General features: G+C 45.5%; 1 protein-coding gene across 1 annotated transcript in view; it reads left to right on the top strand.

Annotated features, from left to right (window-relative positions):
• Positions 1-862: 862 nt before the first annotated feature.
• Positions 863-17,647, top strand: part of trit1 (tRNA isopentenyltransferase 1) — a gene marked incomplete at its 5' end in the record, with an annotated part of 34,171 nt that continues 17,386 nt past the window's right edge. Inside the window, 2 exons of the mRNA XM_080516333.1 lie at positions 863-1,021; positions 15,065-15,225. Of these exons, the coding sequence (XP_080372459.1) occupies positions 863-1,021; positions 15,065-15,225 (320 nt within the window). The remainder of the gene's footprint in view (positions 1,022-15,064; positions 15,226-17,647) is intronic.

Raw genomic sequence — 17,647 nt, 5'->3', positions numbered from 1 at the left:
AGTGGTTTGCATGTTGTTTATTTCTGTCTGTTTCTCCGTGTATTGGTCACTGGTCTCTGCTGTTGCACAGTCATAGTAGCAGTGGATATTGCTTACTTTGGGAGTTTAGCTATGGTGATATTTGGAGCCTTGTCTCAGCACTTTGTTTTTCTGTACCTCATAAGCCTCTATGTAAGAAAAGTATGTCAGAAAATTAATAAATTTCATGGTTTGACATCATAAATGACATTGTCTCTTTGTCGTGTGTGCTCATTGAAAATGACATTTACGAATATGTAAATATGATTGTCTCTTACTCCGAATCCACATTTAGTTGTAAAATACACTATTCACTATTAAAACCACTTGTATAAGTGAATGGATATCTCTCCTCCCTCTTCCAGGAGCCTGTTTGTTTTCATCCGTCTCCCAGGTAACCCAATCAGAGCATCTTCACTGTGGCCACAGGCATCTTTTCTCAATACTGCAGCGCTCTGACAGTTTCCATAGAAACGATCCCAACTATACATAATACAGCACTATAAACCTTTTTATTCATTGTGAATGTAACCAACAATCGGCTCAGAAATGCAAACCCGAGGTCAGATTAATTCATTGTGGCTTCTGAATGATTTTTTTTCCAAACTAAACTACACAAAAAAAACCCTCTGTGATTACACCAGGGAGGCTATAATAGAAAAAAACACTTCCAATAAATAAATTGAATCATAAAAGTCCGACAGAAATCACAGAAATGCTGCGAAACCAGCGTTTCCACAGGAACGGCTGCCAGTTGCCTGGCAACTGAGCCCGCCTCCCCCTCTGCCTCGGCGTGTACAGCGCATGCGCGCGTCGTCAGCTGGGCGCCCGAAGAGGCAGCATCATGGCGGCGTCCACCTTTAACGTGCAGTCCGCGGTTCGCAGAGCGATTGCCCCGTCTTTGGTGGTGATTCTGGGAGCTACCGGCACGGGGAAGTCCAAACTGGCTATCGAAATCGGAAAACGACTTTGTGGAGAGATAATCAGCGCCGATTCCATGCAGGTAGGAGCCGCGTGAGCACGAGGGAATCCGCGGCGAGTCCTTGACATGGCAGCCATTATGCCTCGGATGACACTCGATTTGCTCACAGAATTCGAGTTTAGCAGGATAAAGCATGCACTTGTTCGGCTTATTATTGCAAACTTGACCCTAAAGAAACAGAATATCATGGAATTTGGAGTTTACAAGTGACGTGTACAGACGTTCTCGAGGGTAGCAAATATAAGACGTCAGAAAAGGTGTACCTTTTGGTCTTTTAGATTAAAACCGAGTTTCTGTTTAACACCCATCCCACCCAAAAAACGACGACCTCCACAAAAGAACCCGTATTGTGTGTTGGAGCTGCAGGAGAAACGTGTTTTGACGTCTGATCTGCTTTAGCTTTAGCCAGAACGTGATGAGGCAGCTGCAGTCAAATCCTTCATATCCGTGGTATAAGTGAAGACATCTGCTAAGGTAAAGTGTATTTTAAAGTCTTTAAGGAACATATGAACGGATGCCACCTTTCTTTAATGCATTATTTTGCGTATTCAGCTCGATTCTGTGCTTTTGCATTCCCATCAGCGAGCTTATTCACAGATGACAATGAATATTTCCTCTATTTGGTTCAGTGTCACTGTCAAAGTCTATATGTTAGCTTGATCAAGCTGCTATAATGATTTGTCATGCATTTTAAATAGAGCACTGTTCAGATTAATTCTTTCCCCTATCATCTGAACATAACAAACTCAAATACTCAATTATTCACACTGAACTATTTAAATTACAGATTGGGTGCTACCATGGGATATTAGAACGTGGAATGACTTGTGATCCATCGTTGACACCTTTACTAAGTGAGATTATCTCAATTGTTTTCATCATTTCCACATAGGATTTGAACAAAAGCTAATTGTGTGCATAGGGTGGCCGGAATATGTTGTGTATGCTGGTAAAGGTTTATGTCAGCAGATATCCTCAGAGGTCTTCACTTGTATTGTTGTAATGTGTGTAATATGCAGTGTAATATGCAGTGCCACTCCTGAGTAGCACTTGCATGTATTTTACGTAATTTGGACCCTTTGCTGCCCTTTATTGACATTCCAGTGATATGGCAGTGTTGTATGAGGCTCTTGTGTTGATGTAAATCACAGTATGCTCATTACAAGTTGTGTGAACGTCTTTGTAGTGCATGTTTGAAGAATTTCAGCCTGGATGTGGTAATATGAAGCAGGTATAGTTTGCAGTTTGTCATTCAGCAGTGTGTCTGATGCATGTGTCTAAAGGGTGACATTTAAAAAGAATCATGGGTCTCTCTCTCTCTCTCTCTCTCTCTCTCTCTCTCTCTTCCCCCCCCCCCCCCCCCCCCCCTGCCTTTTGGTTCTCAGGCGCTGTTGCCACAGCAACCAAAGGGCACACACACATAGGAGAAAGGTTGGCTACTGGTTAGAGTCTCTGGGTCAGCCCAGTGCACAGCATCTCCACACACACACACAGTCACTCCAGCTGCTCACATCTGCAGCGAAATCCAATAACCGATCAGATCCTTGAACATTTCTTCCTGCCCCCCCCTCTCCCCCCTCCCATAATCGTTCCCACTGTTGGCGCACGTCGTCCTTGACAGTGTGTCCCTGTGGGGGGAGCGCCTCTCCCAGCAGTCACCTGGTACTGGGTAAACTGGGTTACACTAATAACGTTCCAGCCCAGAATATCTCGACGACCAGCAGCTCGGGTGGAGGGAGAAACGAGTGGCCTAGTTACAGCGCGGCAGCCCCCGCCACAATCTCCACAATCCCCGGCCTTGTTGCTGCCCGCCGTTTGGTATGTGTGACAGTCAGAGAAAGCGAGAGAGACCATGGAGTGACTGAGAAAGAGACTGCTTATGTGAGAATGAGGCTGTGTATAGGCTGGAGCCGGCCTGTGTTGTCTTTGGGATAGGAAACAGTCTGGTCTTGTTTGGGAGAAAGCAGCATTGTGCTGAGCTGGTGCACATTCAGCGCCGCGCTACGCCGGCCCTGCAGCTGATGGTGAATGGGCACGCTGTAGCCACTGGGAAGTGCCTATTGTCCCATCGAGAATCGGTTCCCACACTCACTAACTCTCCCATTGTGTCGCTATCAACCTCCCTCCTGCCCCTGGCCCATGCCCCCAGCCCACAGTTCATTGGACATGCAGGGGGACATTATTCCCTCATTAAATGAACATGCTATCTATGGCAAACGCACAAGCGCCTCGCTGTACTGTCTTTGAACGAGGAGCTGCCAAATAGTGTAAAAACCCCGTGGTTCCCAAAGGGAGGTCCAGGGACCAGCAGGGGGGTCCTTCAGGAAAAACAGAATTACTGATTTGAAGGTGGGACAGCCTTCATTGTCTCTACCACATCACTTAAATATGACAAAATCCTCCCACAAGTCTAAAAGCCGACTCTTTTTTTTTTAGTCATATAGGGAATCTCAAGATATTCTGTAGTAGAAGTGGGTCAGTGGAACAGCACAGCACGTGTTTCTCTAAAATTAACTAAACTCAATGCCCCTTCTCTGTTTGATTGAACTGAACAGTTTGTTCCATTTCAGTTTGACTCGCTTGTTTTTTTTTTGTGATTTGTGAAGTGTGATCAACTACAAGCTTCTATATTCATGCACTTTTATGTCTTCGGTGATATACAATATGTTCCTCTTGTTTGATTTTTTTTTTTTTCTGTGACAAAAATGTGAGAATTCTGCTCTAAATAAAATGTATTTTGCCAGAGATGGCAAAAGTGTAAACTTCATAGAATTCAGAGGAAAATGCTCACATTTAGGTCTCGTTTACACAGGATGACAAAGCCTCAAGCCTTTTCACACCACATTAAAAAGACTGCAGTGTAAAAGTGGTCATTTTGACTTGCAAGAATCATGACTTGGAAACTATTCTCGTATTTTATTTCCAGTTTTCCGCCACCGGGGAGAAGCGTGAATCCGAGGGCACTTTGGGGAAGAAGATTTAAGTGTTTTAGTAGTGATGGCTTTCCTTTAAATATAAATGAAGCTCAGTGTGGAAGAGTTGTCTTACTCCAGGTGGTTTAGCTTCTAGGCAGAGCACCTGAGATTTCAAGCCAATATGGGCACTTTGAGAAACGTATCTCGGCAGCAATCGTACATCCAGGGAGTGAGCGGCTGTTTGACATGCACAAGATGCAGGAGTTAATTGGTCAGATCAGGCCCTTGATGAGCCGTAATGGACAGACATTTGTTAATCGGGTGTCACCTTGGGGAAACGGATGATTCATCATGGCTTCCCTTACTGACACGACTTTGCAAGGCACTGCCGGTAATACGAAACAGTTGACACGGGCAGTGGCAGTGAGTCGTGTGGCCGAGTGACTGGCGGGAGCCGAGCGAAGCATTACAGCAGTTTACCTTAAAGCCGCGGTCGTCATTTATCCGCTGCCTTTCCTGCTGCACTGCGTGATATCGGTTAAGTGTACTGTGGAGTTCTCCGTCATGCTCTTAACGTGACGGTGCTGCTGTGTGTTCGTGTGTGTGTGTGTGTGTGTGTGTGGACTGCCCCTCCTCTCAAAGTCGTCTGTAATTCCTTTCAGGAAAAGTGCAGCGAAAGTTCACGTAATCGCTGACTTGATAAGACTGTTATTTGTACAACCCTTTGTTAAACCTTCTGCAGGTGTTGGTTTAAGTGTCACTTATCTACCAAGTAATACAGTCGGGAGGCGTCTGACCGACTTTGGAGGACACGAGCCCAAACATTTAGCCAATTTCTCAGAGAGCGAGCTTTACCATAGCTGTGTTTACAGGTCACGTCTTTCCATTCCCATCGAGAGATCCGTTTGTCCCTTTCACATAAACGCCCAAGAAAATGGGTCTATAAACACCTCGAGTATCATCCAATTTATTCTGTGGGTCAATCGCGTAATGCTTTGCATAGCGATGTTTCCCGTTCCTACATGCACACATCAAGGCCCGTCAATATTGATTCGTCAGGTAGACTAATCGAGCGCATGTTGGTTTTTTTTAACACAAACTGATGTGGCAGTTTTGTCTCCTGTATCGATGGTGGCTTTGCTTCCACCAGTTAAAACACTGCGTGAAGCGTCACATGGTGAAATGTGTCACAGTGGTATACAAACCCATGTGCCATTTACTTTGACTCTGATCGGATCCTTTCGGATCCGTCATTTCAATCAGACGCCTCCAATGTGATCCGTTCCAACTGTTTATCCGCAATCTTAATCGCACGGGCATTCAATCTGATTATATACGATCCATGTACCCTGCAGCTTTAATGTCCTGGCAGGGATGTTCGGCAGTTTGACCACAGGGACGAGAAAACATCACAGAAACTTTCATGGGTTTTCACCTCTGGAAAGTTTAGTTCCAGAAAGTCAAGATTGCAGATGCCTTTGAAATGACGCTATAATGTGGCCGTCACAGAGGGTCCATCAGGACATGGTGGAGTCAGTCTGGCGTAATGGGAAGAAGCAGGATGTTTTTAACTGCTTTATATCCAGAGACAGTCTGTGGCTCCTTCTATTTTCAAGGTCGAGCGTCACCAAACGAATCATCGTTCTATGGATTCTGTAATTTTTTTTTGCTAAATGAAACATTCCTTGCTCTGCAGCATCGTTTTCCACAGGTGTGTACCTTTTTTTAGCAGTATATTTATACTATCCTCTGAGATGATAAATAGGTGCTTCTTCATGCTACGCTATCATGCTCTTCTCGCAGTGGTTATTTATTACATATGTGGTTTTCTGTTTTTCTTTGTGCTTTGTATAAACCGACCTGTGGCTCCGCAGCAACCGGCTACCTCACAACCCTACCTGCAAATACGGCTATTTTTATGTTGTTGCACAGCAGAGACAATTATTCAAAAATTCAAAATGTTCCAGTTTGAATTGATGGTAGAGTGGACATGAATATTCTCCTTAAACCACGGTTTACTGCTAACATCGGTTTGATTAAACGTCTATTTTCAATTGAACTACAAAATAAACCTTTTTAAAATACTCCAGATAAAAAAGGTCTAGACTTGATATTGATTTGCGATATCAGGAATATAAACATTGCTTGAGTTGTGTTATGGACAAACTTACATGTGAATGTAATAAGACACGTTATTACTATATAATAAGCTCTACGGCCACTAACAGATATGACAATTGCAAACCTATATATAGAGAACTACCTATACCTTACCTCTACTTTCAAAGGAGAGAAAAGGTATAGCCGCTATACCGAACGGGTGTGTTGCCTATATGTCTCGACAGCCATGAACAACAAACACATTTTTATTGTAAAATGTCTTCGGAACACAGACCTGACCCCAAATCCATTCAGTATTTTGGCAATGGAAGCACACACGCTGCACTATATCAGCTGCATGGAAGCTCTTACCGCATGTGATTAATATGGAGTAGCTAATCTCATCACCTGGTAAGCTCTCCATGGATAAATCCAATAAGAGAAAAGCCTTGCTGGGAGAGCAACTTTAATTTTGCATCAAGGGATTCTATGATTTCATGACAACGCATGTTCATCTGCAGAAGAAGTCCAAAGGTTGTGCACAAGTGAACATTTTGGCGTTGCGCTTTTCTCACGCTCCCTCAAAGACTCGCGTGCGCTGAATTAACTAATAACGTATTGTTGCCGCCGCGGGATGTAAAGAGAGCGAGGCTTGCGTTTGGGCAAGTGTGGGCGTGGCTGGGCGGCGAGTACCGAAGGGCCCTCGGAGGTTCCCCGGGAGCAATTTAACAGGTCACGCACACGCGGGCGCCGCCGCCCGTGTTCGTCTTGTGTTTGGGAGCATTGGTGGCCGGTGACCCTTCGCTTTTAGACATGTGTTGACGAGGGCAGCGCCGCATTCTGTGGAGGTCAGCCCGAGCGCTTGGAAAGCACGATGATTTGTCAGGCGTATTCACTTTCTGCTGAATGTGAGGAATGGGCCCGAACAGCGGGAAAAGGCTGTCATGTGTCATCTTGGCCTTCATGGTGTCATTGAAGTGAAATGATGCAAATCTCAATCGTTTAAAAAAAAAGAAGAAAAAAAAGAGGGGGAACCCAAATGCCGATTTGCCTCTTAAATTTAAAATGTGATGAATAAACTGCATCGGGCTCATTTTTTAATTTTTTTTTTAAAGGGCACTACGGGGTTGTTACATGCGTACACACGCACACGCCAACTGCTTATTTACGTATTAAACACGTCCTACTGTCAGAAACTGTGCAGCTACGTGTAACATCCTGCTAATTTGCTGGCAGTCATCCTTCCCTCCTTGTCTTTCTTCCTCTTCCTCCCCCCTCCTCTCCCACTGCTGTCTCTCCCCGTGTGTCTGGAGCAGCTATGACCTGTCTGGGCTTTGACGTATCTGCTGGTATTATAACTCGGGCAGCGCCGCCTCCCACATCCCATTTGTGATGCATCTTTGGAAGTAATCTAAGCCGGTGTTGGAGACGGCGCCAAAAAGAAGAGCTGATTAACTCCCATTTTCCTTCTGCGGGCGTGGTGATGCGGTCACCGCTACAGTACGGCATCGAGGGAGAGGAGGATAGCCGGATGGAGGAAGAAAAGGAGCGGGGGGGGTGGCGAGGCTATGGCATGAATGATTTATTAGTCTGGCATTACTGGGCCATTCCCCACAGAGAGACGCAGAAGAGGAAGATGGAGGGATAAATTGTTGAAGGATGGTGCCTTGAGGGGAAGGATATAGAAGGGGCGAGAAGAGAGCGAGGCCGACAGGCGTTCGCTTGTGTCGCGCGAGCGCATCGGAGGCAAGAATCCAGCGGTGTGGTGTCGTCTTACAGTCGATGTGCATGTCAGAGGGTCAGAGGAAGGACAGCCTCTACCGTCTTCACGTCTGATTACTGCTGACTAGCACTTTTCCCCATTTCTGGTTCAATCCGAATTCGAACCAATGACGACAAGCTGTGATCTGATGATCAGTTTGGAAGCATTCTGAGATTTTATTGGTTGATATGAATCAACTTGATAAAGGCAAACGCCACGACGTCCGACCTGTCGAAAGGTCGGACGTCGTGGAATTTTTGGTGATGAGAAACTGGTGAACACGCAGCCTCCACACAGAAAGATTCAATCCGGTCACGTAATGTAAGGCCAACCGTCACAACATGGTGCGGCCCCGGTTGAAATCTCCAATACAAACAAGAACGACGAGAAGAATTCACACAAATATTAAAGAGTGTGGAGTCACATTTTTTGAGAATTCTCATTCAAATTAAAACAAATTGCGTTGAATATTAGTTGGAAGTGATTGTGGAATCCTTGTGTAAGATATTTTTTTATGAATGAATGAAACTTGATCCCATGTTTGAACAAAGATGGACATAAATACAGTCACTTTGTTGGCTATTAAGTCAAACTGTGACTTTTACCAAACCAAAGTGTGGACTTTGGTCTTATTTTTAAATCATGTTGCAGAATTGTCCCTTTTCCTCCTCCTTTGACTTTCTTGAACTCGTAATATGTAAACTAAAGCAGAAAATCACTTTCCATTTGTTATTTCCTTTTCTTACTGTGGCCTTAATGAGCTGTCACGAACCCTCAAGTGGCTTGATTTGCAGTCAGTCATGAGATCATGGTACAAATACATCTTTAGTACAAACTGAATGAACTCGTTCAATTAGCGACTGGTGCTAAAGGCCTTTCTGAAGTCAGGGTTGGCAAGGCAAGTTAGCTTAAAGAGCTTTTTCTCCCCCCCCCCCCCCCTTTGCAATGAATCTATTAGTGGGATGAAGTGATGTACAACACGCAGGCGGAGCAAACGGCTCAGCAAAGAGAATATGAAGACGCTCGGGGAACGTTGTGATCGACGAGTTCTGCTTGGCTCTCGGTTAGATTAGCTGTGAGGAGTTGCGCTGCGGTCCTCTGTGTATGCGTACAAAATAGAACAGGCCTGTCTGAACGTATGTACACGACTCTGCATCTCTTCATTAAACCGTTTCAGCCGCGGGCAGCAGTGTTGTGTTTCCTCGGGAAGCCACGTGACGTCAACACAGGCTTCCAAAGCGGGCAAGATTTCTGAAAGCGTTCCATCTTTCCAGACAATTCTGCTGGTTAGATTACGGACATGCAACTGCAGCAGCATTACCAAGCTCATTGCTGTACTGTTAATATGAGTGGGAGATTAAGTTTGCATGTTACCCTACATGCACTGCCATTGGCTAAGAAACGTCAAATTCATTTGCATCACACCTTCAACCCACATTAACTCAGACGGTGTCCACATTGGACGTGCGGCGTTGGAAGTAATCATTTCCTTGCTCAAAAATAAGCCTAATCAGGTTATTGAATTGGTCCATTTCTACTAGTTCCTCCTCAAACAAAGTCACGTTTTGGGATCAATATGGACGAGCGACTGCATGTGAACGACCTGCTCCACTTGCTTGTTTTTGGCTTCCTCTGTGTATTGTTTTCTTGTCTGAAATGACCGTTTGTGCTCTGTACCTCTTCCTCTCCTACCCTCTTTCTTTTGACCATGTCCTTCCCCTCCCACCTCCCCTCATTTCGGTGGCAGAGGAACAGCTGTCTCGTGCGGGGCGTAAGGTTGGCCAGGCCGGCCGGCTGCAGGCTCCGCGGAGCTCGAACACTGAGCTCATTGTCCAGCGCGCGCACACACACACACACACACACACACACACACACACACACACACACACACACACACACACACACACACACACACACACACACACACACACACACACACACACACACACACACACACACACACACACACACACACACACACACACACACACACACACTCCTCTCTCGCCCCGCACACAAGCCACACGGTCCCATCCATTCACGTCCATTTAAAAGCGAGGCGGGAGCAAGGCGGGAGCGAGGCGGCAGCTGAGCCCACATTAGCCGGTGTTTCCATTGAAGTGCATCGGTGTGAATTGTGACATTTAGAGTCAGGGAAGCCGAGCAGCTCCTCTGAGACGGCGGCCCCGCGTGACTTGTTGACGTTTGTCTGGATGTAAAACGGGGGGGGGGAGGGGGCCATTTTAGCTCCTTGAATTTACACAAATTGCAGTGAATTCCTTCAACATTTTGCCATTTGGTGTAAAAACAAAACGTAAAAGTCAGACGTTCCCACGAATTTGCTGCACACTTAAGTGGATTACCTCGTCTGGTTTTCGGATACGATTTGATGGCACCTCAAAGAGTTTTGTCCCCGCGGCTCATGGTGCTCACTCTTTTCTCTCTGTATCTTCCGTCCAAGCCACTGGATGAAAAGTCACTCGCATCGTTTAAAATGTTTACTTTAAAATTCCTCCAATAACAGTGACGCATCCTATCTTCTACAATTTATTGTGACATCTTCTTTTAGTTTCCTTCGGCAGACGTGTAAACATGATTAACTCTGTTGATCCCTTATTTATTTAGTTTTTCTCTCTCCTTTTATATCTTTGAATCCTTCTCCACTCCGAGCTCGTACATCACTGCAATTTGTAGCTCATTTCCACCGCCTCGACTGAGAAGTCTTAATTTCTTTCTCATTTTCTCTCTCATTTGCGGCTCGCTTCCCTCAAAGCATTTTTTCCTTCTCGCAGCTTCCACTCAAGCAGCTCTTTTAATTCCACCCCCCCCCCCCCCCCCCCCAACTTACACTCTGGTTTCTTTTCTTCCCTGCTTCTTTTCTTTCACTTTTGGGTCTCCAGGTACTTTTTAAAGACAAATTGAAATCATCACAATCTGTTATTTCCTACTCTCTCTGGGGAAACACACACACACGGTTGAGGGGTTGTTGCATAACCAGGTTTAAAGCGAGTGCTGGTGGGTAAAATAAATAAATAGATAAATAAATCGACAGAAGGAACGTAAGAGGTTTGAGTGAAAGATGAAACAAAAAAAAAGTTGGGGAAAAAAGGGAAATTGTGCAAGTATGAAGAAGCCCTTGTTTTTTTGAGGATTTGTGTGAAGGGTGAGTTGCTTATGAGATCTATTACGCTCCTACACGCGTATCTTTATCACCTGCTGACGGCAGTTGTGAAATGACTTGAAACTGTCAGGGGGTGATGTCAATTTGTGTGACTGCAGCAGCCCTGTGTGAGCTCCTCTCGCTGGGCGCCAGAACGCCAAAAGATTTTTAAATCCGCCGCCGGAGCCCTTGCTCGTCGCCCGCCGTGAGGCCCGACCGTACCCCCGGGATAACCCTTCGCAAACAGTAACGGTGCGATCCGCATCCAGAATGTTTTGAAATGTGAAAGTGCAACCAAAACAGTCGTGGTCTGTGGAGGAGCCAGCCTGCCTCCTTGCAACAGTGTGGTCATCCTCCGAAGTTGAGAAAACAATGAAGGACGTCTGCCAGCTTTTTACCACCGGCCGGCTCCACTTTAATTAACAGAATGAAGTGAGACAGTGTTTTTTTTTTAATGTTTTGTTTTTTTTGGGCTGCTCCTGTCCGGGGTTGCCACAGTAGATCATGTTTGATTTGGCACAAGGCGTACGCCAGATGCCTTTTCGAGCTCAACTGGGGCTCGGGGACCCGTCGGCAGAGGGATTCGAAGCGACACGGTTTCTTTTCCCTTTTCCCCGTGACGACTTGTCTGTTGCAGCCCCTGAAGTTGTGCAAAAGCCAACTGGTCTCATGAAAGCGTCGACAGGAACCGACCAAAAACTGGTTCTGGCACCAGCCATTAACCAGCACCTGGTTCTATCGGGTTTGAAAGGGGAGGAAGAATTCTTCTTTGTCTTCTAATTTGTCTTCTTTGTGGTCCATTTCTTCGCGACTCAACCCGCCTTTTCTTTCAGCGTCATTTGGCGACGCTCCTCATCATCCCGTCGTCTCTCTGTTCAATCTGTCTGAGCGAGAGATGAAGCAGTGAAGACAGGAGGGAGGGGTGGTGGAGGATAATGTGTGCAAATTTGCCAGGGAGCATCCTGTTCTCTGTAACAAGTACACAGTGCTCTTCTGTCTGTTCCTCTCCTTTTATCTCCCCACTGCGCTTGTTCTTCCAAAAAAAAAAAACCCCATTCAAGTCTTCATCCTCCTTGAATTGCTCTCCGTCGCCTCCACCCATCCATCCATCTATTCAACCATCCACCCGACCCTCCCCTGGTGGTGTTGTGCCGAGAAGCCGTGAATAATTTATCGGGCCGAGTTGTTCCGCTTTGCCCCGCTCCTCACTTTTGGCTTGGCACGCGGCTCGGGAACATTTGGCAAAGTGGATGCAACCCGCCCACACCATCGCCAAGGATTGTTTGATCCAGTAACCTGCTCAACTGTACTGATCATCTATCATCGCTGGGCGGAAGAGCTAAACGTATACACGCACGCAACATTAGGTGCTTGAGCTGCGGTCCATAATGCTCTCGACTTTAAAAAAAAAAAGGATTTTTAATCAGCATTGCTCACTTTAGACAGACGTGAGCAATCCACTGCAAATATGAGAGCTTCTGCAAATGGTCCACATAATCGACACTGAAAATGCGTCCAGCTCCGACCAACGCTGGCCAAGTAGGTCGATCAAGTTGAGCTTTTGGTGTTTGAGTTGAGAAGACTCCTGTGAGCAGCGCGGCTGACATTATGCAGAGCTTTCCAAAACACACAAGAATAGTAGCATGTTTGCAGGTTTCGGTCAATGGAGGGTAAATTAAAATCGCTCAATATAACAATGCTATGTAAATGTTACAGAGGGGGGGGAAAAAACCCCACCCACATGACTACCGCACTCCAATAGTGGATGATTGGAAATAATTACCCTCCACCCTGTTGTACAACATTTGGTTCAGAGGAAAAAAGGGATTTATGAATTCCATCAAGCACCAACATCTTTAAATGCCATTCCTGTGTAATAAAGTTCAAAATTGTAAAACTTACAGTAATATCACAGATTCAATTATTTCTATTTTTAAAATGTCTTTTTCTTTGAAGTTCTCTAAATATGACTCGCTAGAGCTCTGACCTCCTGCAAAAAAAATACAAATAGGGTGCTGTCATTCCAATTAGTTTCACATGTGTATTGCATATAATTGAGAAAAGTGTTTCCGACAGCTATAATTACAGAAAATGGGTAATGGCAGCTCTATCTTATTAGTTTGCCATTTAACACGTAAACAAATGAGATCTGGAATCTAACACGGCACCCAAAGTTGATAGTAGTTTAAACTTTATACTTGATTGGAAAGCATATGAATGAGCTCTTGTGGTGTTTGGAAGCAGTTGATTTATTATTTAAATACAGTATTCTTCTGTGTCGTCTCCCATTAACTATTCAAAGCACGGGTATGGCTCAGAGGGTGAATCAGTCTTGTGTTGCTCGGAAAACTTTAAGTGAAAATTACAGAAGGACCCCAGTTTGATTTTAAGTTGCTGAATCGCACTACTGTTTGAGGGTAAGGAAATATAACCTTTTAATCATCCCAACGGTCATCCAGCTATTTCGACTCGAGCCAAATGAAAAGCTTTTTGCTTCTTTTTTTTTTTTTAAAGACTTGTGAATTGATGAAATGTTTCCACCACAGGGAAAAACGATGAGCATTAAAAGACAAAAGGACGACTGTTGAAAGCAGCAGCTTCCATTTACTGCTCGCATTCACATATTTTATACTTTTATGACTGGAGTCTTTATGGAGTTCAGTCAGCTGGTGTGTAGGCGAGAGATGAGAAGAGGTCACAAGTGAAGAGAGGAAACGGATTATCTTTGTAAAGTGACTGATTAGTTAATTAATAACCTTTTAAAACACCATTCCCCAATCTAATTTGGCCTGTGAGGGGAAAAAATTATAATTTTTCACCTTAAATATACTTTACAGCTTCTCTGACACTTGTAGATGATTTTTTAAATTTATACCCAACTAATGAATCCAAACTGGCTTGAAATCCTCAATCAATAGATAGATGAGCAGATATTACGGGAGAAGTAACACTGGCAATAAAAGTAGTGTATAAACCAAGAGCCGAGTTTGTGTTGGACACGGAAGTTGCAGCTGTCCTTCAAAAAGCTTCATCAGATCTTATTTGCTAAATGTATGTACACCATGGCCTGGGTGACCGGTCGTCCTGAACCGGCCATTTATAACCAGGCTATAACCCGACCAGCAAGTTCATGGGTTTACTGGTGTACTGTTGTTTAAGACATCACACCAATGGCAACTCGATAAGCAGGAGCAGAGCAGAGCAGCTCCTCCTGCAACGTGCGCGAGCTACAAATCTGCTGGAGGTCACAGGTCACCTTTGCTTCCAGTCATTTCACATGTGTATCCGGATGTCTTCAGCCCTCCATGTTGGGCCTCTGCACTTCATGATCAAATACTTCTCGACATTGTTCACATATCAACACGCAAACAAGAATCCACTTCTTTTTTTTTTTTATAGCCTAATGCTGTTTGCAGGCAATATAAATGCAAAGTGTACAGTATCTAAAAAGATTTCCTTGTCTTCCACAGCAGAGGAGCAGATAAATTCATGACACAAAGTAGACATGACTTCTTCATATACAGTGATGGAGAAATGGAGTGCAAACACCTATTATGAGTATTCATGTAATCATCAAATACACGCATCACTTGGAAAGATGATAATGCAAATGGGCTTTAGAAAAGCCCCCTGTATCGTGTGGGAGACGTCTCTCGTTCCCGAACCTCTCAAATCTGCGCACGAGACTGGGAAAACATCACGACGGGCTTCTGGGTGACACCCAGCTGTCACATTCCACCAGGGTGCCCCCTCGCCGGCTGATGTCAAATGGACAGAGGGTGTGTGTCATAATTTGCAGGAATGGTCGGAGCCGTTTCACGTGGCAGACGGCGAGCGCCAGTCTTTCCTTGGCTCCATAATAGCCCCGCTGCCAGTGTCTGACATTGACAAACACACACAGACACACCCTCCCCTCGAGCACAGATTTCAATCTCCTCTCTTTGTTTTATGGAAACTAATTTGTACACTGTTGTTAATGGTTTTATTCCTCTTGTTTTTTTATGGGGGGGGGGGCTTTCTTGGACTCGGAACTGAATCTTAACTTTGCAATCATTGTTGATGCTCAGTTACACGTCATCTGCTTTCAGTGTCCTGCTTTTGGTTCATTACTGTGTGTCTCTCCGCAGGTGTACCACGGTCTGGACGTCATCACCAACAAGGTGACAGCCGAGGAGTCCGCTCAGTGCCGACATCACATGATCAGCTTTGTGGACCCGCTGGTCAGCAGCTACACGGTGGTGGACTTCAGGAACAAAGCTCTGGCCTTAATATCCTTTCCTGGAGGCGTGTGAAGGGGAGAGGGAACCATGCCCCCCCCCCCCCCCCCCCGTAGCACCTCGTTTCCCCTCATTTGCCGTCACGTCGTAGTAAGTGGGAGCTACGGGAGAAAAAGGTTCGAGCCGATGTGACTTTTACTAATTGGTCTGGAGGTGCGAGGAGGATCTGCCATGTCCTCATTTTGTCAGCGCGTCTCGCTGCAGATGTTGCGCCAAAAAAGGTAGAAAGGCAGAGATCGCAAGAGACGGTATTTATAGAAGAGCTTGTGTCTCTGTCTGAGGCGCTCATATATATACACACACACACACACACACTTGCAGATGGACTCTGGGCAGTCACACCCTCCCGCAGACACCGGCCGTCACACAGATGTGGAAGAGGGGAGGCGATAACTAGAGATGGTATTAATAGATCACGATGACACACACTCACACACACTCCCCCCCCCCTCCCTCTCTGGAGCACACACACTCTCACCAGTGCGGCGCGGGGATGCAGCATCTCCAAGAATAGGCTCAGTGCAGCGTGAGCCTGCTGGTGGGAAGAGGGAGGACTGAGAAGAGCTGAATACAGATTCGCGGGGAGAGGAGCCGCATGCAGGATTTCACACCGAGACAAAATTGAGCGGCTGCGTGCGAACGTTGAAGAAAGGCGACGGCCTTGAAGTTGAAAGACCTAATGATGCGTCGTGATCGGCTGTAAATTCTTTCACTCTCACATGCCGTTCGCTTGAACTCCCCTCCCTCTGCAACTCTTTTCTTGTGACTCTCTTCATTCCCCTCTCGCCTTCCTTCTCATCTCTTGCCTCTGCAGGCACACAAACGCATCCGTGCATCTGAGAGAGCGGGAGAGGGAGAGAGAGAGAGAGAGAGGGGGGCGGTGAACAGCAACGGCTGATGAGCCTTTATCTTGTTTGAGTGGTTATTTAATTATCTCGGAGTAAGGAAGGTGGGCGACTAAAATGAGCTAGGAGGGGAGGGGAAAGGTGCAAGATGAGAGAGAATGCGACAGAGGAGGAGAGAGAGTAACTGAGGTGTGGCACAAGCTGCATGTGCAACCAGTGACATTTGTGATTTCACGGGCCTGTGCCTTTGGGGAGGAGAGAGTTTTGACGAAAAACCCATATTGAAGTAAAATTTCAAGTCTGCACATAAAAGTCGAGCTCAGAACTTCATTTTTTTTTTTGAATATATTTCATGAATTGGTGGTCAGAGAGCCTCTTCCGTCCAGAGATCCACAGTGCAGGTTGAATGCAGCTGCACACTGTAAGATTTGTGTCCCTCCAAGATGAAGGCGGAGCGATGGCAGCTTAGAATCTGCAGTCTTGTGTTGTACAGGGGAAGAGGTTTGCAGACGGCTGTTGTCACGGTCGTGCAACCACAGAAAGCCTGAGATCATCTACGGCTCCTCACGACTAATAGACGCAATGCAGCCGGAAAAGGACGCGAAGGTCTTAATGAGACGAGTTCTGCACCAAAACAATGGTTTGCAGATTCCCTAAAGCGACACGTTCACTTTCTGAAAGTACAGCTTTCATAGATAATGTACATAATAACCTGTTATTCTATCATATTCAAATCGTCATCAGTCAAACTTGCCGTCGTTCCCAAGTATTGCTGCCTTTCATGGGATGTTGCCGTTACTAGCGTAACTGTAATTTTCCATACGCGAGAGTCAGCCGCTTCACTTCACTCGAATCTGTTGTAAATCTGTTTGACGTGTTCGACTGGTGAAGTAGCTTCCGTCACCGTGAGGGGGAGATCCACTCTATTCCCCACCTGCCATAAAGATTGATAAGAGAGGATGTGTCAACTTGGGGGTGTGCACAATTAGCTGGCTAAACGATGAAACCTCGCAAGACAGACCCAGAAATATGAGCTGGTTAGTGTTTTATCCGCGTCCAAGGTGTTAAGCTTTTTGTGCAGTGTTGAAAGTGTGGTAGAAATGATCCAGATGTTCTCTTGCAGAAACCACTGGATTGGTAGCTGGTTCATCCAGATTAGAAAATGGAAACGAGTTGGCATGAAGACTTTTTTTCACGAAACGACTCGTGATCATTCATCTGGAACGACATGCCGCCAGATTTAACTCATTTGAATATCGACTTCCATTGAACTATGATTGCAGCTTCTGGCGATTCTGCCAATTTCACATTGTTCACCAAAGTTTCTAAACCGAAACCCTCAAAACCGAAGGGTTTTTATTTTGTTGGAGTCAAAGCTGCTGCACTTCTGCTCAGCAGTAGGCGACTTCAGATGATTAAGTTGCATTAGGACCATTCTTCATCATTGGGCCATTCACTTCTTTGAGTGTGAAACTGTGAATTTTCACTTGTCTCACAAAAACCTACGCTCAATACGTTTGGTCGTTTATCAGTCTGGAACAATATGAACCCGAACCATAACTTTGTTGAATTGTTGTTGCGACTTAAT

Source organism: Blennius ocellaris, assembly GCF_963422515.1.
Source record: "Blennius ocellaris genome assembly, chromosome: 20".
NCBI classification, from domain to species: Eukaryota; Metazoa; Chordata; class Actinopteri; order Blenniiformes; family Blenniidae; genus Blennius; species Blennius ocellaris.
The sequence above is the reverse complement of the archived record's forward strand: the minus strand, read 5'-3'. Positions and strand labels throughout refer to the sequence as shown.